Source organism: Oryzias latipes, chromosome 4 (assembly GCF_002234675.1).
Source record: "Oryzias latipes chromosome 4, ASM223467v1".
In the NCBI taxonomy this organism is placed as follows: Eukaryota; Metazoa; Chordata; class Actinopteri; order Beloniformes; family Adrianichthyidae; genus Oryzias; species Oryzias latipes.
Window position 1 is genome coordinate 23911551 of NC_019862.2, and position 26890 is coordinate 23938440.

A 26890-nucleotide genomic window follows, 5' to 3' on the forward strand; every position below is an offset into this window, starting at 1 on the left:
ATATTCAGCTGAATTATGGGATCTGTAGTTTTTAGTGAAGCAGTTGTTCTTGCAGGATTTAAAAACAAAAGATGTCCTGAAGTGAACAAGGTGGATCTGGACCAGGCCCTTCCTGTGTCCCCCACCTTGTTTCCGTGGCGTCATGGGTTCGGTGTCGTCTGTCGGGCCGCTTTCATTCACCTGCTTGGGGTACAGTGTGTGCCGCTGAAGTGGCGCTCAGACCTGCGTGTGTGTTGAAACCCGAGGACGCTGTAAGCTCACACCTCTGTCCCTTCCGAGACCGGCGGTAACTCGAGCCAGGTCACCTGACACCTTATTGGCTCTGCGGCGTCCTCGCAGTCTGCTCGCCGCCCTTCAGCATGGCGGACACCGGGGGCTGGACACAGCACCACGATGATCCCCGGATCCCCCAAGCAGGACCGACCCTAAACCGTGTGTGGATCTCTCTGATTGCAGGTGAGAGGGACATCATCAATCGGGGGTTTCAGATTGATGAGGACTCGTAACAGAGTGTGATGAGTGTGATCAGAACAGATAATCTCACCTGCTGTTCAGGACAGAACAAAACTTGCAGAAGCTGCTTGCAGCTGCAGAAACATAATCAGATCAAACCTTGAGCCATGATCTCACCATGGAGGCCTTCTGCTAAGAAATCATCCGAACCAAAGCTTCATTTAAATCCCGAGGAAGTGATCTTGACATTTACAGAATTAGACGTCATCTTTTCTAATCAGCGTAATCAAAGGACAAAACGCCAGCAAGTCTGTCCAGGTAAAACCTTTAGGGGGTTGACTACAAAAGTATTTTCTTTGGATCAGTATGTGACTGGTTTAAATACTGCTGCTTCACAATGATGAAACCTTTTTCTTTTTTAAACAAAATGGTTATCTCCCTAGGAAGTGGTTTCCTTTGAGATCAGTTGCATACAGAAACAGATTAATCATCAGGAATTTGATTCCCTTTCAGCTTTTTAAATTTTTTAAACTAATATAAAATATAACATTTCCAGCTTGTTTGTTTATATATCCTTTTTGTATGACACATGTTTCTTCTACACCAGCAGATTTTGTTTAATCACATTTAATGAAATGGTCTTTTCTTTGCTCAATTAAAACACCAAACACATCTTCTGTTTTCCTGTTTATATGACTGGATTACATCTGGTGTTGGGATGCACAGCAGCACTTGGCTGCTTTACTTTGATATGGTTAAATAGGAGGAGACAGATGTGCTATTATTTTGAAAGGAAAATTTACATTATTTTTGTCTATATCAGCACGTAGATACTTCTTGTGGCTTTACAGTTTTTTTGTACTTTTTATAATTTGTTATGCATATATTTTACCTACAGTTCTCTTAATTTGTTCATTTTTGGTAGTAACTTATGTAAAACCTAAACTTTGTTAATGTATTTGTGTTGTACGTCACAGTATTTACAAAGTATGTATTTTTCTTTTTTTTTACACATTATCTTTTAATATGTTAATTAGGAAAACTGACGTGGGCTACCATAAATCGAGATTTAAGCTTACTAAGAGAGAAATCAAAAATCTCGAATTTTTATTTAGAATAAGTCATTGTTCGTGGCCCCTTGCTTAGTGGACCGTGAAGGCAGCACAAGCTGATTGGCTGCTGTTGCCATGAGAGCGACCCGCGTTGTTATGGTGATGTGTCTTAAGGAGGGATTAGGTCAATCAGAGTTTCACATTCTCGTAGCGTCGTCCAGCCCGCGCGGGCTTTAATGGTAAACCCTTAAAGTTTTCTGATGAAAGAAGAAAAAAAAGAAGACAAAATAACTCTGTGGATATTTTTACGCTGCGCACGAGGAAAAGCTGCGGAGATTGATATGAGGCTTTGGGTGGGTTTGTTTTAACTTTACGAGCGCTCAGTTCGAGCGCGAGCTGATGTGCTAACGGCTAACGAGAAGCTAGCTGTTTGAAAAGTTTACCGAAACCGAGCAGGAATTAGACGGACCCATGACGACGGGTGAAGGCGTGAAGCACTCCCCGGTCCTGTCGACCCTGTTTAGAATGATGGACGACAACGAGCTGGAAGGAGCCTCGGAGTTTATCAAAGGTAATTTTAAGTTTTAAAAACATTTTTACAGTGAATTAAATAAACACACAAGAAGCTCAAGAAGATGAAAAACGAAGTTACGGGGAAATCTAAATATTTATCCTCTGGGAAAACTTTAAAATAGATTAAAAAAAATTAATAAGCGACTGACACAAACAAAATAATTGAACGTTTAATAAAAGAAACAATCAAAGACTCAGACTAAGGTTTAGTGTTTTAATTTTTGGTATTGGTGGGGAGGATCATCCTCAAAAAGCATTTGATGATTCCACGGGTTCTTTAAATAAGGCCGTTCTGTCAGTGGTGGTGACCCTGACTAAAGCCCGTGGCTTCTAGTTGTTTACCGCTCATGCCTTGTTTAGTCGTAATAACAACATTTGTTTATTGTCGGATGCTTCACTAACCAGTTTGAGCCTGGTGGAAAGTTTTGGCTCACCTCAGTCAGTCACGTTGTTGCATTTTTGTTTCTCTGTTTTTTTTTATTCCAGATGTCTGAAGGCATTTCACATACAAAAATGTAGTGAAAAAACTTGTGCTTGTGCTTTTTTGGGCCAAGTTAGTAGAAACTTTTATTTTTAGAGGATGGAAATGACCTTTTTTACACCCTTAGACTTTTTAAATACCGGTACATAAAAAATCTAGAGCTTAAAATGTCCTAACTTATACTGTATTAAAAAAAAAAACAGTTTTCAAGGTTTTGTATATGACATGTTTACTTAAAAGTATGTTGGTGGTGTAAATTAATCAAGCTTGGTTGTTATTTTACATACAGGACAGCACAAGCCATTCTTTCCCTGATTCACACAATACTTTTATCAATTGCATCTGACAGGAAATGGGTCATGATTTCTAAATCTTTAAGTTAAGAGATAAACATTTTGTGAAAATTTGAGTATATTCAGGTGAACTCAAACGGTATTTACAGCAGTAGGTGGATACCTAATGCAACTGCTTAGAGTTTTAACTTTTGAAATTTTACACTCATGTAAGTATTACAGTCATCTGTAACGTTGTTTTATCAATTTCCTTTTTGCACTTGATAATATATATGAGCACAACAACTTCTCTTGATGCTTTAATAATGAATCTAATGGCAGATTTAGAAAATGCACCATCAAATATGTTTTGGTGTTATAAACAATGTGTGGCAAAGTGAGTCAATTTTTTTCCTGAACTCATACTGGCAGAAAATCAGATCATTTATATTATCACGTCAAATGTTTTGAATGAACTGGGTTGCTTTGAGGTTGAATTTCCTCTGCAGTCCCAAAGCCAGATTGTAAATTCCTCACAAAATCAGGCTGGCAAAATTAAGTGTGAGGATATTCTACACATGGAGAGCTCCTATAGTATAGTATAGTATAGTATAGTATAATATATAAAAGATGGTTCCACCTCGGAAAGACAGATGTCTGATTAGAATCTTTGTGTTTAAATGTTTTTTTTCGGTAAAAAAAAAAGTCCTAAATCAACATTTAGAGAAAAGAAACTAAAACAGCCCGAGTTTCTGTCAGAAAAGTGTGGAAATGTTGGATTTACAGTGTCAGTGAAATGGCAGCAGCTCAGGGAGAGATTATGTGAATGAACCCTTTATTTTCTGCTTCTTGAAGAAGCTGCAAAGTGTTAGCTGTTTGATAGACATGTTTGCTGCTGAATGATTTTGAATAGTCCAGTTTTCCCAATCGCTACTGATAGAAATGTCCAAACAGCAGCACCAAGTCATCTTCATCCACCACAGCTTTTAACATGAGCTCTCCCACAGTGAACGCATGAAGTTTTTCTCCAGCTGTTGCACCCAGTCATGCGTGCATTTCACCCATGTGCTCAAAGGAAACTTTCTTTTCTGATGTTATGATCTGTCTGTTCTTAAAAATTCAAGCGTATCTTAAAATAACTTATTATGTAACAGGCTGAGGTTAAGAGGCCTGAGTCGCACCTTAAATCCAACAGCAGTTTCTCAGAAACCTTCAGACGTGCTCCGTCATTGTTTGCAATCTTCAGAGCCAGTTCACATAACACCACTTTTTCCTGTGCAGATTGGATAAATGATTGCTTTGCTTCTGAGCAATGTTGCTTGAAACTTGGAATCTTCCTCACTGATGACGTGTTCAGGGTCGTCCTCTTTACTCACAGGATGTTATGCTGTTCCTCGCAGGTGTTGCTCATAGAAACAACACAGCAATCAATACAAATGTCTGATTGTGGCATCTCCTGTTGTCAATAGTGGTTCAGCCAACTGCATTGCACATTGTCATTCAGATTTTACTTTTTAAACGCAAAAAAAGGCCCCTCCTGATGAAATCTGTTACATCTTGAAGCAAAGAAAGAAGAAATGGAGAATTATGTTTCAATTGTTCATGTTTTCCTTCTTTCTTGAAGACCTACTAAGATGAAAATGGTGTTTTTAACATTTTCCTGATGTTTTTTGTGATAATGGATAATATAAAAAGAACATGAGACTGAAAGTTGCATTTCTGAGTATTTATTTTTTCAAATTATGAATCGGGAGCAGATGAAAATAAAAATACAGTTATACTTGGCAGGCCACAAGCTCCCTGGTCCGTTCCATTCTGATGCATCTAGTTGTAGACGATTAGCTCCATGTACGTTTTTCCTCGTCCGAGCTGGTATCTGGGTCAGAACTGTACAGCTGGATAGCTCCAAAATTGCTCGCCACTTTTGTTGCGCCTATATTGTTAGGTTGAGTGTGTGAGGGGGCTGTAAGCAAGCGAGAGAGTGTAATCGGTTCTAAGTTGTGGGTGACAGGAAAGGAGGGGGTGGGGATTTTCCACACCATTGATCCTGCCCACAACTCTGAGGTAACTTTCTGATGAATTACTGCCACTTTGCAAAAACTGTCCTAGAAAACGACCCCCCCCCTTTTTTTTTGGTTTAAACAGCATAATCCAGATTTAAAGAGCACTGGGAAAACTCACTCAAAACATGATCAGAGTGGGACTTTAAGTGAATTTCTAGATGTTTTTTTTTTCTTTAGAAAATCCATAAGTGGATGATTTATTAAATCTATATTTCTCCCCTCACAGACCGACTGTACTTTGCCACGTTACGAAGCAAACCCAAAAGCACAGCAAACACGCACTACTTCTGCACTGATGATGAGTTTCTCTACGAAAAGTAAGTGCGCTGCTTTCCTAGTGTGTGACACATGTAAGTCGACAAATGTTGGCTAAACAAACAATTGCTAAGTCAGGAAGTCCTGATCAGACAAGCCCTCCTATTGGATAGGCTCATTGCTCACCCAGCGTGAGCCAAATTTAAGACACTCCGGTCAGAAGCAGCTGGACCTCCTTTCTTGGTTCTTGGAGATGCTTCGTCAGCCAACATCGACTGTTTGCATTTGTAACTTTTAAGATATTTGACTCACTTCCTGTTTGTATAAAGGAGACACAATCTATCATGAGGCAATAATAGCACTGATGTCTGCTCCAAATAACCACAATCTGGAGGTTGATATTTGAGTTCACTATTCAGACAAATAATTTATTCAGATAAAATACATTAACAGTTATAAATTCATGCAAAAAGTCTTTTAAAAAGTTTCTGTCCTCAAACATTTGAGCTAAAACATCTCCAAAAATAAACTGTTTGAATGAAGTAAACCTCAGCAGTAAAATACGTTTGTGCCTTGATTTTTTTATTTTATTTTAAAAATTAAAAAAGGAATTACGAGTACTGCATTCATGAACACAATTCTTCTAAAACTATAGCCTTAAACTTTTAATGTTTTAAATTCGTAAATTCCATCTACGTCAATTGAAGCCCAGCGGTTACTGCAGCGCAGGTCACACTTTACATTGTGTGTTTGCTGCACTAATGTTACACAGTGACCACAGAGACCAAGTGTGAACGTGTCTGCAGCTCTTCACAAACCTGAATTTATGGTTTGAACTGAAGACTTTTTTATATGGGAAGAAAAGCAGAGATGCTGTTGGGTTGTTATGAATTGAAACTGTGCACTTCTGCACCCTCGCCATCTTACTCCACCCATCCTTTACTCAGTCATGATGCGTTTGAGTGTCTGGAATTTGGATGTTCAAAACCTCTGAAACCTCTGCTCAAAATCCCCACCAACATTTACTCCTCAGTTCCACATTCATGGCTGGATTTCTGCTTTTTTTATATATTTTTTTTGGTCCTTGAAAGTCTGTCATTAAAATATAATTTTCTCTCTGATTACAGTGCTTAAGAGGATTTTATTTTTCTTAAGGATATGCCTCTGTTTCTGTGTTGCTGCTCATTTACTTTCTGTTCTTGAACTGAAGTTTAAAAAAAACCCGATCAGATTAGCCATTTGGGGATGAACAGAAGAATCGGTTCTGATCATTCATGAACATATTTCGGTTGTTGGTTTGTCTCTGTTCTCTGTGTTAAAGGTTTTGAAGCAGAAAACGGGAGTGGATTCTTTTGCTGCGACTTTCACTCCACTGCTGCTAACTTTCCATTTCATCTGGCAGCAGACCTGAAAGCTGTAACCTCTTCCTCTGCTCTTCCACAGTTTTTATGCAGACTTTGGGCCTCTGAACTTGGCCATGCTCTACAGATACTGCTGCAAGCTGAACAAGAAATTAAAAGTGAGTTTCTGCTGATACGACTCTCCCTTTGCGGGAATGTCCAGAATGACATTGTGACATGATGTAAGCCTTCATTCCTGCTGCCACTTTCAAGCATAGCAGGTTTGCATTGTCACTCTAAAGACTCAGTTTGTTTTTGCTGCTTCTCCTTTAGCCTGAAAACGTGTGTCCTCCGTGTTCTGTTTTGCTTGTTACCATGGTGATAGCATTCCTCTCACAGGCCGGTGATGGTAATGACAGCGGGATGGCCTGCTGGGCTGGATTCTGTAAGAATCTTTGTGAGAGACTTTGACCATATTTTCCAGAAATAATCCTGCAAGTTTTGGGTGAAGCGCTTGTAATGAATAAACAAAAAGAGTTATTCAAAGGGCCTTAAAACAAAGACGTTGGCTTTAAATTTGGATTATGTTCTACATCAGTATTACAAGCAACTTTAGACTGCACCTGCATACAAGTCTACAAATTTTTCCTTGTGATTTGCTAAAAGAAATTAGCCATGTTGACACATTTAATAGAAGTACTGTTGAGCTGAAGGACAGGAACAGTTTTTGTGATTTAAATGTGCATAATTGAATTCCTCTGAAATTTCCAGTCATTTTTTGACATCAGTCTTTCTATGGTTAATATAGTTCAGAAATTAAAATTCAAAATATAGGATTTTTAGGAAGTATTGCTTTCTTTCTCCACTGTGACAGAAGTGCTTTGCTGGAGTCTGGTCTCTGGAGTTGTTTTGACTGTCACTCACAGTAAATAATGTGGTTAGCAGCTACTCTCTAATGAATAAAAGCAGCCAGCTGATGGTTTAACAGGCCTCTGAGATTCTGCAGCTCGCCGTTTCCTCTGACGCAGCAGCTCTAGTTTAGCTCAAATTGACAGGGAGGTAATTTAATGACCAACTTAAAAATCGTTTCATCTGCCATTGCAGAAAAGGCCTTCAGCAGATTTTTCTGTTCTTGGGTCAAAAGTTTATAAAGGGTTGCCTCCTTTGGGTTTTTTTTTTGGTTTATCAGCTTTGATTTTAAAATGTTCTTTGTTTTTTATGTGCAGTCATTCACTTTGACCAGAAAGAGGATAGTTCATTACACCAGCTTTGACCAGAGGAAGAGATCCAATGCGGCTGTGCTGATCGGAGGCTATGCGGTGAGTTAATTTATTCTCATTGTAACGTCTGTTGGAAAAGACTTTTCTGAAATATTTCTTGTGTTTCTCCATGGTGTCTAATCTAAGCATGTTTTGTGCGTCCTGGTCATGGTGGGATTTGGAGTCTCAGTACTCTGTGGCTTGATGAACTGCCTGAGATTTAAAATGTGTTTATGCAATGAGAGGCCTCAGTAAAACAAAGTGTTTTTAATGTTTTTGTCTCCAAAAGAAAGCAGAGATGTATGCGGGCTGGCAGGATCTGTTTTTTTAGTCTGCTGTTTGGAGAATGACACCGCTGGGAGTGTTTTTCCAAGGAGGAAACTCTCAGACATAACACTGGCTGCTCGTTTCAGTAAACAGGGTTCACACTGATGTTTGGGAGTACATGGAGGTTCCTTCACGGCAGAGAAGTCGGACTTGATATTGGATAAAAAATCTACTACACAAAGACATCTTCTGCTGTAGAAAACAACAATCAAGTTAGCTTATTTACTTAAATGATGTTTCCTCTTGTGTAATAAAAAATGTGTAGTCTTTAAAAATGATCAAATTGACCTCATTTGAATTTGACCTGGCAAAATTTTACACAGAGATGATTTAAAATAATGTTAAGCATGTGTTTTAAATAGGGCTCCCACATGATTTAATATGCCTCGTGATACATAGTCCACAAATCGATACAATGCAGCTAACTTTGTGGCAATAGAGTACAGTCCAATTCTTTTCCCTAAATGGATCTAGATATTTATCATTCTTTTGGCATTTAAGACTATAAAGGACAATTTCTTTTAACAGAGAAACTCTTGGTAGTAGCAAGCAGGAATTAGACATCTTTTTGTTTGCTTAAGTACATAAAAGGCAACGATAGTAGAGAGACAACTAGGAGAGAAAGTGATCAAATTAGCCAGAAATCAATTATGTACTTCCTGATTGATTTTATACCAACATGCTGTTTGAATCCATGGTTTTACACTGATACTGCTGTTGCTCTATAAATTGTATGATTTTTTTATGCACATCTGTGTCTTTTGCATCCTTACTTGTAAATGACTCTCCTCAGTGGTCGAGCTGTAGAGTGTGTGGACTTCTGGGTTCTTGAATGAAGGAAGCTTTATTTACAAAGCACCTGAGAGTATGAAAGTGCTTTATAATAAAAGAAAGACAAAATAAAATTTAATGTTGGACAGATGAAGAATAAATATTAAAACATAAAATTACAAAAAGCAATGAAATGAAAAAAATGTAAGAATGCAGTAAAACTAGTAAAGGAAAATAAAATGCCACCACCTACTGAGTATAAAAAGCCACTCTAAAAAAGTACATTTTTATTTGACATTTAAAACTATATTGTCTATAGTTGGGTCATACCAAAGGCTCACCAGTAAGGGTTGGGTGTCTGGAGGGCCACAATGCTGTTATTAAACCCCAAAAACAATCAAACAAACAGTTTAATGCAGGGGTCAAACTACCTACAATTTAACCCAACTGTGACTGCAGATCACTCCTAATGTGAGCTCAACCCTTTCGGAAAAAATAAATAAAATAAAATAAAAACTTAGACAAACAGAGATGCTTGTCAGAACTTTATGTTCACTATTGCATGTTTTTTCTGTGTGTGGTTTAAAACTTAAGATTAAAAAACTTGTAAAAGTGAGAAATGTAAAAATCAGCTTTTGGAAAAGCTGCAGGAATCTGTTATCTGTTTCTGAGAAAGTCTAAGGTGCAAACCAAGGCAAGCATAAACGCAGACATTTCTTTCTGGGAACCTGAGCAGACAAAATAAACTGGAATTATCACACCGTGTGAATGCTGTGGAAGTGCAGCTATGTGATAGCTGACCTGACTGACCCGCAGTGTTATTGAGATGCACACTCTCCTGCTGTGGACAGTCCTAAATATTTAAAGTTGAAGGAGCTAAAAACAAAAGTGGATTGTGTGGACAAAGGAGCACTCAGACCCACTGACACACTAAAGACTCACAAGCAGCGACGCCCACAGCTCTGTTAGACTTTCACCACGACTGAAGACTTTAGACTTCAATATCTGGCCGTTTTACACCATTTTTACCAGGAACCGCTCTCTGACCCGTCTTTGCAGGTGGTCTTGGTTTGTTTCCCATCGGACTGAGCTTCGCTTCGCTCTGAGATTCCCCGGTCTGAATACAATCCGTCCCTCGGAGCGGAACAACTGAACCAAAACGTCAGACATAAACAGATTAGGAATGAAGAAATCGACGAGCCGCAGACAAATGTAAAGCCACAGTTGGCTTGTTATCAAACACTAAGAGTTCAACATGTCTTGTTAGAACGTTTATTTTAACATGGCTAAAAAAGCTTCTTGGGTGCTTTTTTATGTCTTACGTGGGATGCGCTGCCGTGTCATCTTAAAAGCTACCCTGTAGTCTCCTTAACAGAATTCTCTTAAAAACAATACCAGAACCACAACCATGAGACACAGCAACTCACTAAACTGTGGTCAGAGGAATGCAGATTCTTCAAAACAATTTAAAATATGACACATTGCTTCTCACTGTTTTCCCGACAATCTATGTCATAAACGCTTAAACACATAAACACTACCTTCATAGCCAATGTCTCCTCATCCCTGCAGTTGCTAGCATCCTCTGAGTTGAAGCACACATGGCCCGTCTCTCTGCCAGTAACTGTCTTGCAGCATGCCTCCACTTTGTTTACAAGCTTTGGTCCATGACAGAATGATCCACTTGATTCCAGTCTGAAAACAGACCAAACTCAAGGTTCAGGATTCGATCCAAATTAAATGGACTTGATCTGGAACCAAGGATTTTTTTCTATTCTGAATATACCCTTAAATCTAGATTTATTTATTTATTTTTTAAACCTTTTTGAAATAAATAAATAAATAGATACTCTAGTCTTAATGCTCATATTCTTATTTGTAAGAGTGACCCCGTTTTTGCAGCTGAAGTTTCAGTTCCTTTTTTTTTTGTTTTATTATTGTTTTTGACATATTGAATGTTTGTTCTTTAAATAAGTGGTGAAATATACATTTATTGTGAACTTTCTATTTCCGTTGTAGGTGATCTATCTGAAGAAAACTCCACAAGAAGCCTACAGAGCTCTGACCTCCGGATCCAACGCCTCCTACCTGCCTTTCAGGTAAATGGTAAAATGACACGCACACGACACAGAAAACAGACTGTGTTACTTCTGGCTAATCTGAGAAGACAAAGAGAAATTGTCTCCTTTTCTATCCTTCTGAATAGTCTTCACCACTGCCTAACTGCTCATCATGGGGATTACACTGAAAACTCTTCCATGTAATCTGTTAGTCACTGACATAGGCTATTATTAAACACTTTGACCTTATCGGAATGATCTGGATGGAGTCTAACTAAAATAGTTGTATTGATCTATATGACTCTAGAAACATTTTATATGAATTTGAGAAGATCAGCTATTTTATTTGGTTTGATGTTTCCTTTGTGTGTTGTGTCTTCTTAAATCTGTTTGTTTCCTATATCCACTCTGAAAGGGTTTGAAAAATATTTCTAAAAGTGATCTTGGGTGGAGTTTTTGTGGTTTCGTTTCTTGTAAGATTCAAAAATTGTTTTGGATCAAGCTCCTAAAAGTGTCCTTATTGCTTTTTTTTTTCTGCTTCTCTGATAAAATTAGTAGGGTTTCATGAAAGAAGGCTCTGGAGAATTGGTGTAGCTGTTGATAATTATTCTCAGACTCCACGGCCCGTTGGAAGGATAGTCAATAACCTGTTGCATGGGATGTTTGCTTAGCTGAACACGCTAATGGATAGCATTAATAATCCACTACCAGCTGACAATCAGCTACTGTGTAGGAGCTCCATGACTGAGCAAGGACAACAAAACCAAACACAAAAACACCGTACTCTGGAAGCTTGCAGGACAGATCTGTCATGATGAGCTTTCTCCTTACAAAAAACATGGCTCAAACCACTCAAGCGTCAAATGTCTCCCTTCTCTGTGAAGGAAATTACTCAGAGTAATTCTCAGAGCTTTAGCATTTCTCATTTTACATCAGCCTGCGCACGTTTTTGCCGCCGGGTCCTCGGTATGTATAAAACACATGTAAATTTACGATGAAAGGAAGCTGACTTTGATTCTGTCGCACATGAATTCATCACAGCTTCTGGGTGCACCTGGGGCAGGTGGAATAAATTCGGTTTGAAGACTGAATTTGTCGTTTCCGCACTGAGACGGTGTAGAAAAGGCTTTTGTTGCCCCGGGGCTGAGCGGTTACATGACAGCAGAGCGTGCTGTTGAAAGGAGGAGGACTTTGTTCTTCTGTCAGCCTCACGAGGAGCTCTGAGCTCTGTTCAGGCTGCACCGGGATTAACCTGGATGTTAGAGGCCACCTTTGCCCAGGGAGACTCTTCAGCGAGGCATTCACTGACTGCTGGTCTCTGCTGCTTCTTAAATCTTCTTTGGGATTTTAAAAGTGATTCAGTACCTGCTTACTTTTTTTCTTCTTTAGAGTTGAGCAACTAACACTTATCCTGCAAAATTAGCTTTAATGGATCCGTAAACCCACTCAGGTGTGGGCAGCTCTGAATGTAATTGCTGTGATCTAAGCAGCATTTGGAACAGCTCTGAAGCGGTCCTGAAAGCACGCTGACCCCTCCGTCTGAATTGTTCCAGACAGGAAGCCATTTGGGATAAACGGCTGCCGTTTCCACATCACATGGAGACATTTCTGGGTTCAGCGAGTCTGCAGCACTGCTGTGATAACTAGACACATCATTCACACTCTAAACATGACCAAACTATCCTTTCAGTGGACTTGCTCAGAACCGGTCCAGAACAGGAACACTTTGTGTGGGCGGAGCACATGTTCTGCTTGAAAGATTTACCTGGTTTACCCTCTTGAAGTCTGGCTCCATGTGTGGTCTGTGTCGAGGCTTTACAGATATTTGTCACATCTTATTGTTACAGTGAGGTAACTGACAGATTACATGCCAAGGTTTCTAGTGTGATGCTTGAGGATGCACTTGGAATAAATACATTACTTCAGGGATTAACTAATTACATTTCAAAAGTAATCAATGTGGGGTTTTTTGTTTTTCTTCTTCGGTATGGTTGTCAACTTGCCATCCTCTTCTATTCAGGGATGCCTCCTTTGGGAATTGCACCTACGATCTTACAGTGTTGCAATGTCTGCAAGGCATCAAAAAGGTGAGAATTTTAAACTCGACAACAGGACTAGCTGTCCTTGGGCTAAATATCAACATAATCTAAGAAAGTTTAAAGACCCACTCAGACGAAAATCATTTTTTTGTGTTTTGAACATATTCTTGCAGCTTTTTTTCTTGATGGTAGAGTTCATAAATAGAAAGTAAATAAAGATTAAAATTGCATTTCTGAGAATTTCTATTAGAAATCATAGTGAAAAAGGAGCAGATGTGTCAACGGTTCAGAGGAGAGTTTTTAATGAACTACAGCCCCTCTGCAAAAACTTTGTCCTAGAAAACAGCCCCCCTTTTTTTGGATTTTGGCTAAAAACGGCAAACTTAAAAGACCACTGAACTGCTTTTAAAACATATGATTGGAGTGAGTCTTTAATGTTTGTGAATATTATTTGACTTGTTGAATTTCTTATTGCACCATAACATCTGCACTTCGACAGAGGCGGCCTGGCAGCTGATTATTTCCAGGTCCTATTAGCTTCATAGCTTTATTTTAGTTGCTATGCCTGTTGTACACTGTCAGCATTCCTCCCATTAGCAATGTAAGCAGAGTATAACTAAGTAACAGGTGTGTTTGTACTTTTTTGCAGATGCTACATAAATTGATGCCTCCAGTTAGTGTATAAATATCATCTATTTTAAAAATAAGGTCCTATCACTGTTGTTTTGATTATACCAAGACTTGAACAGGAGCAATAGATTTTAATATGCTGTGAACTTTAATCCAAATTTAAAACATCAACTTGACTGAAATGATTTAGTAAATGTGCATAACCTGCCTGCACCTCTGTAAGGAGATTCCTAATCATTTGTAGTTTTATTTATAAATTTATTTAATTGTAGCTGTTGGGGAAAACAAGCTAGTTTCCTAAATTCAGTAGTCTGTGACAACAGGAGGCTCCCGTCCTAACCACAGTCTGGTGAGACGTTTTAGCTCCAGTGGAAAATCCAGTAAGCAACATGAAGCGGAAATGAAAATGTCTGAGAGTCCAGATGAAGCAGGACGCAAACTAGAAGCAGAGAGTTCACTTGTTTCAGCAGATTAGTGTTGCGTAACAGCTGAGTGTTGAGCCGGACAAGGATCTGTTGTGCTGTAGGAGAGTGACAGCAGCCAATCAGGGAGCAGCATCTCCGTCTGTGTGTGCATGCACTCTAATCTGTCTGCATCGATCAGAGTGGAGCAACAAACGGTCCCTCTGTATGTTTCCATAAACCATATAATCTGCCTGAATCGAGTCTAAAGAGATTTAAATGCACTATTACTGTTACAGTGACATAACAGTCTGGTGCAGGTGATGCTCTCTGACTGATGGAACAAGCAGAAAAACATCAGACTTTTCTCCTTTTTGTTAGCAAGCTTAACAGCTCTAGATGTAGATGCTTTGGTTGACCACTGTTGGTATGGATTATGCTCTAATGTCTACGTGTTTATTCCAGTACTGTCTGAAATCGTCTGCCTCTTGTCTGGTGGAACTCTTGAAAAAGGATTTATATTTAGAATATGACCTGCCAGAATTTTACACTGAGATTTATTATTTCATGTTTCTTTTGTAGCTTTTATTTCATGTTGAAATAATTTTTTATTCAGAGAAAAACAGAAAATGAACATAAAAATAAACGTACAGGTAATCATTTTAAGCAATAAAAGTTTTGTGATTTGATTTTTTCTTTTGGGGTCAAGTTTATTCTATTCCTGAACCTGAACTTATTTTTTGTCTAGGCTCTGCAGCACGGCTTTTTTGACTTTGAGACGTTCAACGTAACCGAGTATGAACACTATGAGGTAAAGAGATCCTTTTTATTGAGGAATGATGATCAATATAAACAAGAAATTCAGTTAACTTTTGAAGCTGAAACTACTAAATGTTTGCGTAGAATGGATTTACAGCCGGCTTCACAGTTATGTCTAATTTTTTCCTCCATCTGCAGTCTTCAGGAGTTTTCTCTCCATTCCCTGATGTATTTTGCCTTTTTGTTTCTTGTTAGCGTGTGGAGAATGGAGATCTGAACTGGATTGTCCCGGAGAAGTTCCTGGCCTTCAGTGGACCTCATCCTAAAACTAAAATAGAAAATGGTGAGAAACCAAGTTCTGTTTTTAATTTTTTTTTTGTTCTTCCGGAGGAACCTCAGATGACTGCCATAGTTTTTGCCATCTCTCTGTCTGTTTACATTTTTTATTTTACATATACGGCCTCAAATATCTGTTATGTACATTTTGGTGATTGAAACAGAATATGAAGCTCTGACAGATGGGAGCTGTGAAGTTCAGCTCCTATCTGTCTGCTCAGCTGTTGGACAGAACAAGTTAGAAAAAAACCAAACATAGTCTTGAATGTAGCTGTGATTTTAAACAGATACTTCTGTTCTATTAATTGTATTTATTTTCTTAATGCATTTCTGTGTCTTTTGCATCCCTACTTGTAAATGATTCTCCTCAGTGTTCTAGTTGTGGAGTGTCTGGAGTTCTGGGTTCTTGAATGAAGGGAGCTTTATTCATAAAGTACTTTACAATTCCCTCAGGGTATCAAAGTGCTTTACAATAAGAGACAAAATAAAATTCAAAGTTGGACAGATTAAGAATAAATGTTTAAAAAAAATGCCATAAAATTTTACAAACCTAAAACATCACAAATGTTTATCTGTCTGCTTTCAGTCAGACCTCTAACTGGAGTTTTTACATCCAGAGCATCTCTCTCTCTGTCTGTCCCACAGTGAAGTTGGCTGATTAACATTTCCTTATTTAATGTGCGCGTGAAACTAATACTTAATTTATTTGACAGCATTCCTACTTATACATATTAGAGAAACATATTTCTTTATTATTTACTTTTTGTCTGTCAGCAGCTTTTTGTGAACCAGCTGCATCCAGAATGGGTGTGCAGAACTTTTTCAGTGATCTTTCTGTGCAAATTCTAGATACACTTTCATTCAACCCTTTGATTCATTTATTCAAGCACAGTTGAGGTTCTACAACAAATAAAGCTTCTCTTAAAGAACAAACAAATAAAACGTGACTTTCCACCTGTTATTGCTCCACCCCCTGCAGGTTACCCTTTGCACGCCCCTGAGGCTTATTTTCCCTATTTCCGAAAACACAACGTGACCACCATCATCCGACTGAACAAGAAGATCTACGATGCCAAACGCTTCACCGACGCCGGCTTCGACCACTACGACCTCTTCTTTGTAGACGGAAGCACGCCTAATGACATCATTGTACGCCGCTTTCTGCACATCTGTGAGAGCACCCAAGGGGCTGTGGCCGTCCACTGCAAAGGTGAGGAGCTTCGTCCACATCCTTCAGTTCCACTGACAGATGCAGTTACATGTGCATCCAGCAGAGGGAGATGTACTTCCACTAACAGGTTAAAATACCTGGTGGACAAACCCCAGGCATCAAGGGCTGGTGTGTCTGTATGTGTTACAGATATCCTTATCGTACTCACGGCTGATTACCTGGATCAGGCGTGTCCAGCCAAGTAGAACATGTCAGAGCAGGTTATGTACGAGAACAAACAGAAAAGTGTTTCTCAATGCCCACCCCTGAAAATGAGCCTCTCTACTTAAGCAGATAAGACTACAGTGAGAGTGTGATAATGAAGCAGTTCATTATATAAGGTCAGAATTTAATGTCAGGGGTTGATCTGGTTCAGCTTTCCGTGTAAAACCAGTTCTGATGGTTTTTATTCTTGACTTGAAAGTTCATAAATGTTGTTCACCTTTCGGCACATTCCACTTCATTTAAATCATTTACTTAATTTAATTATTTATTTCATCATTATTCAACAATAATAAAGACGACGTCTACTAAACTGAGCTTATGATTGTTCAGTAAATTGCCAATGAGTCTGAATAAAGAACTATTTGAGTTGGGGGTCTTGAAATTGAAAGCTCCAATGTTGATTTACCTGCTGCTGCTGTTGCTTTGGTTGATTTTGTTTTTTAAGATTGAGTAAAGCAAGGCTTGGAACTATAGAAATGTATCCTCTGCCCGCCTTGAACTTTATGTAGTTTAATGTACATCTTTTCTCATTTATTGTGTTCCAAATAAATGAATGAAATCTAGAAGTGGGTACTTGTTGCAGCAGGTTCTGGTGGGTTCAAAGTCTGCTTTATGGATTTGAATAGTATTCTGATATGTGTGTTCAAAACTGACAAATTTATTTTTGCATTACTGTGATGCAGTAATGAGAATGTCTTTCTATTTTGATTCATATCCAAACTAACAAGGGCAAACTTCTCCATAGATTTTTATTTTTCCATATTTCTTCTTCACTTCTCTCCAACAGCTGGCCTTGGCAGAACAGGCACTCTGATTGGCTGCTACCTGATGAAACATTACCGCTTCACAGCAGGGGAGGCCATTGCCTGGATCCGGATCTGCAGACCGGGTTCTGTAATTGGCCCCCAGCAGAACTTCCTGGAAGAGTGAGTCTCAGTGTTTGTTTCCCTTCTCCCTGTTCCCTCCAGCTCTCTTTCTTTTCTCAGTTCTACTGTCTTTATGTCTGCATTTCTTTGTTTCATTATCTGTGAAGTTTGTCACTACAGACTCATTTATCTGGATGACGTTATTTTGAAGTTGAGTCATGGCATCTTACTTTTAAATAACTTCTAATAATATGGCATCTTAGAAAAGCACAATTTTCTGTAGATTAATGTTGATAAATACAATGTTAAGAAGCTGTTACCTCTGTTTATGTCAGTGTAAAGGCTTTAAAACTCCTCAGAAATGAACGCAATACCTACTTTTTTAGGTATTAACCCAACAGGCATAAAGTTATTTCACTTGATTGACTTCTGGCAAGCAGCTTACAGTAGAAAACTGTTAGAAAAAGTACAAACTGGTTCAGTAAAAATGGCATTTCTCTCTGCAAATCACAAAAAAGTCGTGATCAAAGAATGAAAGTCAAAGTCTGGCATTCAGGCAAAAGCTCATGAACAAATATAGAGAACAAAACCTTTATTGGTAAATTTAAGTAATGTTCTCGCTCATAGCTTGTTGCTTCCAGATTGGCCTCTGTTCTTCAGGCACAAGTGGTGAAATATTTTTTCATTTCTTTTTAAGATAAGATGATGTGGAAATGGAATGGATTATAACACAGACAAAGTGGCCTTTGAAGTGTATTTTTAGTCTTTAAGACCTTTTGGTCTAACAACTGTCTGCTTCATGTTATTAGTGTTTGTTTTTACTGGCAGTAAGGACTCATTATCACAGTAGTATTGAATGGTTTAGGAAGTCGAGCCGTTTCTCAAGACCATTTTGGATCATTTTCCCTTTCCATTTAACTAATGGAGAGCTTTTATCTGTAGTTTTCTATCAGCAACATTGGGCCTTTTGAGCTTGTTTTCTGGGAAATCCTAAACTCTGTTTTCCTGCAAACAAAACAAAGTTTAACTTTTTGTTTTGACCAGCTTCTAAACTCAACATGTGGTGTAGGAAAGTCCAAAAAACCTGATGACTTTAGTTTGTCTTATGGAAAAACGGTTGAAACTATGCCAATGCTATAGAAAATGATTAATAGGACAGTTATTCATTCATTCATTCATTCATTCATTCATTCATTCATTCATTCATTCATTCATCTTCTAAACCCGCTGTGTCCCTTTCGGGATCACGGGGCTGCTGGAGCCTATCCCAGCCACTCGTGGGCAAAGGTAGGGGACGTCCTGGAGGGTCGCAGGGCAACTGTTAATCAAACATTTTGAAACTGAAACTGCTGCTCTAACACAACTTCTAACACTCGATTATCTTGCTATCCATTCTGTAGCTGTGTTTCTATTGGCACAAAAAGCTCCCAGTGTCTTTAAAACATTGTGCGCCTCACAGGAAACTGGACATTGGCACCTAAAACTGGTTTTGTAATGAGAACAAGCCTTAAGACTTTCTCCTGGGACTAGGTGTTCCTGTAGGCTGCCAGCACTCATGCTGTTTCTCTTCAGATGTGAATGTGATGCTATGTGAGAAAAGACAATGAACTTGAAGCACTGTCAGTGCAGAAACTGAGGTATTAAAAGATTTCTATCAGTTTTAGATCAGAGTTTGATGTGAGTGGAAGGTTGTGTTGAAGAGTTCTTACATGTTTACTGTCTGAACAATCCTCCACATTTCATCAAAACTAAAGTCTTTTTCATCTTTTCCTTTCATAAATCCTGTTTTAGCTGAGTTTGACATTCGTTTTTTTTTTACGTGGCTTAAGCTCCAGTTCTCTTGCGTCTACTCTCCTCTGCTGAACGCTCAGTCTTGGTGTGTTTGCGTTAACAGGAAGCAGGGGGCGCTGTGGTCGCAGGGCGACAGCCAGCGCTTCCAGAAGGTGAAGCTGGAGGACAAAGGAATGCCCCACCTCATCTCCAGCATGGATGAGCTGTCGCTAAACTCCAGCAGCCAAAGCAACATGAACAGATCGCACAGCTCCGACCATCTGCAGGAGGTCAAACAAAAACACAGAAACACACTGCAACCAACGTGACTCTGCTTTTTCAGGACTCTTAGTCTGTCCCTTTGAAAACTATTTGTTGCATTGAAATTAGATTAGATTTTTTGACACAAAATTTCATTAGAAACCATCAAATTAGGTTCAAAGAAGCATTTAAGGTTAAGGGAAATTAAAAAAAAAATTAAAACTTTTTCATAAAAACTGTATTTCTTTAGATCACATCTGTCAAACTCAAGGCCCGCAGGCCAAATGTGGCCCGCCATGTCATTTAATGTGGCCCGCGAGAGCATAAAAGTTTTTAATTTCTTAAAATAAAAAATAAAAATTGTTGTGTATTTATTCATATCTAGGGAGAATTGGACTTAAAATATCGGATTGGGAAGCTAGACATAAGGACTGTAACACTGTCCATTTAACCTAACCCGACAGAATCAAATGTAAAAGGATTTATGCTGGAGTAACAAGCAAACATGTTTTCTATGCAACTGTAAATGTCACTTTAAAAAGTTATAATAAGAAAAATAATGAGTTTTTTACCATTAAGGAGTAGTTGCATTTATTTTTCATTACATTTAGTTACATGTATAAGTTCTATCTGGCCCTCTGAGGACAGCAACTATGCTGATGTGGCCCTCAGTGAAAATGAGTTTGACAGCCCTGCTCTAGATGCATAACTATTCAGAAATGAGGATGTGAGGTCCGTACATTTAACTTTGTGGTGCAAATCTGGAAGTTTAAGGATGAGAACAGAAGAGTTACGCTGACGTGAGCAGGAAAGCTCACAGCAGAGAAGAAATCCAAAAGCTCAGCATAAGTTGTTCTTAAGCATCCTTTTATTCCTACTTCAAACGTCGTGTGTAAAAGATGTGGCTTTAAAGAGATAGACTCTGGTGTTTAAGTTGTTGCGCAGCAGTAAATATTAAGCCATTTTTTCATTCCCCTACATCTGAATCGGCTACAATTATCTGGCTCTTAATGAACAAGCAACCACACGGGTTTTCTTTAAGCTATTTAAAATGACGTCATGCAGAGTTTTGGTTAACTTCTGTCCAAGCAGGAACTGGTCCATGATCCTAAATCTGTGTGTTTTCCTGCAGAATGACCTCACAGATGGTGGCTCAGGTCTAACGCAGGGAGACAAACTAAGAGCGCTGAAGAGCCGGCGATCTCCTCGCCTATCTGCCACCGGGCCACAAAGGTACCAGTACCTCCTTATTGACGGATCATTTGTTACTTGAACAACATCCAATCACCTCAGAATTCAGAGTTTCGTGCAGTTTCATAGGGAAAACCCAACACTCACATTCTTTCTTTCAGATCTTTTGGATGTGCTTTAGTTTGTTCCTGGGCTCTTTTCTGTAGCTCCAGTCCTAACCTGCATAGAACGACTCGTTTTTCTCATGGCTAATTTCATGAATCGCACAATTATAAAGACAATTTGTCTTTATATCTTTCTCTCGTTGATGAGAAAAAAAATTTTTTGTTTTTTTTCTTGATGGTCTTTTCTCCAGCATGAAAAAAGTGGCAAATATACGTAGAAGAGTTGTAGTGAGGCTGGAAAAGCAACAGGATCTAAACGTAGTTGAATAAGAAGATGGACTGATATCATCATAAAAGTGAAATATCAGCACCTGCAGCACATCATAGGTGCTGTAACACCATTTAGAGATCAAATATTAACTATCAGTCTAACTATCTATCAGTCACTCTTAATTACATTGTTTGTCAGTGGCTCAGGCGGTTGAGCAGGCTGTCCAATGATCAAAAACTCGGCGGTTCGATCCCTGCTCCCCCCCAGCACAGCTGTCGTTGTGTCCTTGGGCAAGACACTTCACCCTCCTTGCCTCCAGTGTGGCTCCACTGGCGTGTGCATCTGTATAAATGACCCTGGTGATGGTCAGAGGAGCCGTAGGCGTGAACTGGCAGCCACGCCTCTGTCAGTCTGCCCCAGGGCAGCTGTGGCTTCAACAGTAGTTACCATCACCAAGTATGAATGAGGAGTGAATGAATAATGGACACATTGTAAGCACTTTGAGCGTCTGGAAAAACGCAGATGAATCATATCCATTATTATTATTATAACCTCCCTGGAAAGAAAACAGAACATCAATGTTATTCCTTCACTAGTCAGTGTATTTATAAATGCATGAATACCAGCCCATCTGGACATTATGTATATTATCTTTGTACAGGACTTCTTAAATTTCCTTCGAATCTTTATTTTAGAAGTCTTAAAATGTCCTACTTATTGTCCTTAAATCCGTAGATGCTTGTTACAACTGAGAAAGCACTAATGTTTACATTTTCTCACTATGATAACAGAAATTGCATTGGTTTACTTTGGATTTAGACTATTGAAATGGTTCTAAAGTGTAATATGTGGAAGAATTGGGTTCCATTCATGTTTGTTGTTGTTTAATCGTTTTAACTCCTTCACTTTAGAGGATGTAGTAGCTAAAAGCAGGTTTAGCACTTTGAATTGTCTCCAGTTCATGTGATGGTTGCACATATCTACACAAAGTTGATCCCAACATGACCTGTGTTGCATTAATATACATGAAGCCCCTGAGGGTTTTTTTAACTTAATCCTGTTTTTGCAGCCAAAACATCTTTGTCCTTTATGCAATAAAAAGTATGTTAATGTCAAAATGGTTGGTCCACTTTAAACTTACAGAAAAAACAGATGAAACTTAAGATCTTTGAAAACTTGATGTTTCTAATGAGAGCTCTGCTGTACACCTTCAATTACGTTTAGGAAAAGCTGTGAACTTAGGATCACCTACTGTCTATGGTTTGTCTGAACCAAGTCCACGATGAGATGAGAAAAAATGTCTTCAGCTTGATTGACCTTCCATTAACCTTCTATCTTTAATCTGAAGGTTCTCTCTGTAGGGATTTATTCAGAGTTAAAAACGTTTTTGTTAGTGCTTCATCTTTTGATTTTTTTTAAAGTTGCATTGACTGTGAACATTTTTCTGTCTCAGACTGGAGGAGGTGAGGCTCTCGGGTCACTCAGCTTCACAGCCGCTCAGGTATCCTTTTCACCTCCTCTGACCATAAAACCGCAGCATGAAGAAGGCCTTCTCTGATCCAGCATCTATGTTTTCAGGCTCTCTATGGGTGGAGGTCAGGGCTCCTCCTCCCCCCTCAAGTCTTCAAAATTCTCAGCATCCTCCTCCTCCTCGCCTGCAGCAAAGAGAATCGGGAGACTCTCCTCACCACCAGCAGTTAACCCGAGGAGGTCAGAGCTCTTGTCTGCACTCCTGCATCCTTTAGTTCTCACCTGATTCTCTTCCTCCTCGTCATCGGATCCTCTTCATCAGTCTGACCTTTGCCAGTCTTCCATAGCAGCTGCTGTTACCAGATCACAACATGCTTTTTAGTTGTACTGCACAAACCCTTTCCTTACCCTCCTTTAATACTCACCTTCAGCTTTTTATTGTAATTATTCAAAGCTTCTGTTTCTTCTGAATCAGGTTTGACGCCCGTTTCTCTAACTTTTGTTTAAGCATCAAAGTTTGTGTTTGAGTTCCACTTTAGACTAGTATAAAACCAGACATGATCCCAGATGTTTCTTTATAATTATCCAGTCCAATCTATTTCAAACCCAGTCTAAACCAGGTTCAAGTAACTTTGAGTCAGCCAAACTTGTTCTGATCCACATTTTACCCCAGATATTTGATGATCATGTTATTCATTATGTGGGTTGAGTTTTTGTCTGAGGTTCCTTTCCTATGTTCTCAGCCGCATGTGTGTGTCATGATGATCACGTGTACTGTGTGTGCTCCTCCACCCCCACCCCCCGCTGACCTCAGCTCAGCTCTCAGCTCACGATTGGCCAGTTCTCTGAGCGATCTGTACGCCGCCGACATGGAGGACAGAAAGAGCCCCTACTCTCCGCTTTCGCCCTCCTCTCCCTCTTCTTTGTCCATAACCCCTGCCCCTTCCTCTTTGGCCCCGCCCTCTTTGTCTTGCTATGCTAACGGACCTCGCTGTGTGAAGCACGAGATAAACAACAACAGCGGTCCATTTGTTGGCTCTGTGGGGCCTCCCGCTGGGAAAGGCTTTGTTCGATCTGGGCTGCAGGACTTCAGCCCTTACAGCAGCCGCGGGCCCTACAGCCCCATGAAGGGCCCCTCAGGACGCTACCTGAGCCGCTCCATACCTGTAAGTCCTCCGTCAGCAGCAGCAGCAGTTCAGCCCCACCCTCATGGTGATTGGTTACTTGTGTTGTTACCATTGACTGTACATGAGAACTGGACTGAGTGACCACTCCCCCCTGGCATTCCAAACAGGAAGTACCCGCTGGCTTCAAGAGGACTTGTATTGGGAAATAAACAGCTAGTTCTCAGCCATTGTTTGTCAAAATATTTATTCTTGCTCTACTTCCCCTTTTTTAACATGTTCTTGATATTCCTAGAAAGTTATTCAGGTTATAAACTGACCAATCAAATGCCTCAATGAAAGTATATGATCTCATGTCAAACAATCAAAGCATTTGATTGGCAGATTCTTTATTTCATTGGAGCCAGATGTAAGACATTTGCTATGGGTGCTGTCACACTCACTCCGTCAAGTTCTCATATACCGTCAATGGTTCTGGCATCACCAACACACCGGACGCAGAAAAGACTGCCAACTATTTTTAACTTAAAAACTGACGTGTGATGCTTCCAGTGTGTTCGTGACCTCTGACCCCCTGTGGTCTTAGATTTTCCTCTCTTAGCTCTTTTGTTTTTTTCTCAGAAGAAATCACATGACGAGGCTTCATCTGAAAACCTTAACTTTCCTCCAGTGTATTTTAGAGCAGTGCAGATGCTGCTGCAGACAAAGCAGTAAAGGGAGAAAAGCCTCGTCACTGTGATGCCTCTGTGTGACGGAACCACATTCTGAAATCTTTTTCATTTGGAGGGGAAAATCGGTTCATTTCTGTGGTGTTCCTCATGAGCTCACACTAACCCACAGCTGCTGCTGAACTGAGGAGCATTTCTCACCAGGAGACGGCAGGAACGAGCATTTAATGTCCTCAACTTTAAACCTGTTTGAATTTACATTTGAGCCACACTTTTCATGTTTTGTCCTGATCAACATGGATCATTTTTTTTAATCAATTGAGGAGTTAAACTCATTTCATGGTTAAATGTAAAAAAAAAACAAGCCATTCAATTTGACTATTGGTGGCCTTAAAAAAGGCTTCAAGGCAGAACCTTAGGATGTTTCCTCCTTCTATTACTTCTCTAAGCGAAAATAATAAAATGCGGATTCCAGCCAGTGTGACTACATCAGTGTAAACACTCAGCAGTGTCTGCAGCACAGAGTTTCATCCCTTTGTTTTACTGCTCAGGCAGAACTTTGATGTCCCGCTCCAATCATCTCTTGAACTATATTCAGTGGTCTTTTAATGATGATTTAATGTTTTTTAGCCCAAATTCTAGGACAGTAGTTCCTTAAAAATAATCCTCTAAGTAATGGGCGGGACCGTTGGTGCAGAGCAACCCCGCTCCCCCTTCCCCTCTGACCGTTGTGGAGCGGAGCTTATGCCCCCCCCCCCCCCCCCCCCCCCCCCGTGTATTTTCTACGTCACAAATAAGCTCATTTTTTAAACAGCTTTTTTTTTTCCTCTGCTCCTGATTCCTAATGATTTTGAAAAAATAAAGAATCATTTTCTTAATTTATGTCCTCCATCATCAGAAAAAATGCCACAAGAACATATTAAAAACCGTTTTCATCGGAGTGGGTCTATTCAGGCGTTTGCACACATGTAACAGATGTTTTTTAGGCTGGAAACATCCAGAAAACATGAGAATCCAATGAGCCTAACATAAAAAAAGACAGGAAAATCAGTACAGGCATTCAGGATTGCTGATTTAAATGCGTGGAGCTTCAACCAGTTATATGGATTTCTCAAATATAATATATCATTTATTATATTTGTTCCTTTTAACCAAAATTGTGGATATTTTTTGACTTACTCCTTTCATAGGTTCAGTCTTTAAATGCGCTGAAAGTTTTTCTCTGTTTCATGTTTAGTGAAGTTGAAACAATGTTTTTCTATAGTTCTAAACATTTAAGGGTAAACCTTAACAAACTGCTTTCTTTACATTCTTAATTTTTCCATATTTTACGGTCATATTCAAGTGAGGTTGAGCTACATCCTCAGAATTCTTCACAAATGTCGAACGTTTGCAGACTGTTCTCTGCAAATGAAGCATCAGTTTGACTTGTTTTGTGTTTTTGTCTTGCAGTCTCTTCAGTCTGAATATATCCAATACTAAAAGAAATCGATGATGTAAGGACCCCCAGCCCCGCCCATTTGCTATACCCAGACGCTTAAAGGGAAACGGATAAACCAGCGAGAGTTCGACTCTCAGGACTGAACCTCCTCTATGTGCTGATCATGTATATACGAAAGAGCTGCTTGTAAATATGTCACAGATGTTTAACAACTCTTTGGAAGAGAGATTTTATATTTGTGAAGAAGAACTTGTTCTTGTTTTGAAGACCTTTTATTATATTTTTTCCTTTTGATAAAAGGATACCTGGCTTTGTTGTCATGGTTACAGTATTTCTTCTGGTCCCTGATCAGTCGACAAGCAGACTTTGTCTTTTTGGATGAGACTGATCCATGTTTGACTCTAATCAACTGCAATAACAATTAACGAAAAAGGGAGCCACAAAAAAAGTCGGCCTCTAAACTCAGGGGATTAACAGGAGCATCGGATGGCCTTAAAGGAACTTTGTGCAACGACTCGGGCAACCTTTGACCTCTGCATTGTCAAAGACTGAATGTAAAACCATGGGTTTCAGCCTCGCTGTTGGACTGTAGAATGAAATGATGGTCTCCACCATCTCCACCTATTGTACGACCCTGACTCGGGTCCTCAAACATCACAAGGGAGCCACCAAGTTGTTCATCTACACTCAAGACTACGTATTTAGCCCAAGTTGAAACATTTTTATTTATTTTTTTAAGAGTTTTTACAGTCCAAATATTTAAAAACTTGACGTCGATTTGGGCATCCACAAAGGATGATGGACTTCTGACTGATTTTTTCAGAAATATTTAGTTATTTTCAAGCGTCAGCTGTTGGCTTTCAGCATAAACAGGTGATGTCTAAGAAGGACATGCAACGCTTGACCTCGGGCTTGAAGTGCCTTCAACATTTCCAGCAGAGCTGTGCTGGGATGTGAAGCTGCAGGAAAGGAAGACTTTTATTTTGGCGTTGACTTCCTGAAGTTTAATCTGTTGTTTTAAAAATGGATCCTGTATTTACGGTCACACTGAAATCTATTTAGGGAGAATATAGGTGAATATATATTTTCTTCTGAGAGCAAAGCTTCTATCTGAGCAATAACAATAAAATAATAATGAATCAGATTTTAGTTTCTCTGTTTTTGTATTCATGTTAATGAAACAATAATGCTGCCTCTATTCTTAAGAACTACATTTAT

At 39.3% G+C, this 26890-nt stretch overlaps 1 protein-coding gene across 4 annotated transcripts; it reads left to right on the plus strand.

Moving 5' to 3' along the window:
* Positions 1-341: 341 nt before the first annotated feature.
* On the plus strand, positions 342-26816 carry cdc14a (cell division cycle 14A). Of its 4 annotated transcripts, none has more exons than XM_023954441.1 (16): positions 342-456; positions 5121-5211; positions 6593-6668; positions 7716-7808; positions 10866-10945; positions 12927-12993; positions 14725-14787; positions 14991-15078; positions 16051-16281; positions 17294-17432; positions 19267-19432; positions 20536-20636; positions 22423-22470; positions 22548-22679; positions 23254-23605; positions 25684-26816. In XM_023954441.1, exons 1-16 carry the CDS (start codon positions 360-362, stop codon positions 25711-25713), a joined length of 1854 nt encoding a protein of 617 aa, XP_023810209.1. In that variant the 5' UTR covers positions 342-359; the 3' UTR covers positions 25714-26816. The 4 variants fall into 4 exon arrangements, with proteins under 4 accessions (XP_023810209.1, XP_023810210.1, XP_023810208.1 ...); XM_023954440.1 differs by lacking the exon at positions 342-456 and adding an exon at positions 1668-2076; XM_023954442.1 differs by lacking the exons at positions 342-456; positions 5121-5211 and adding an exon at positions 1667-2076.
* Positions 26817-26890: the final 74 nt, after the last annotated feature.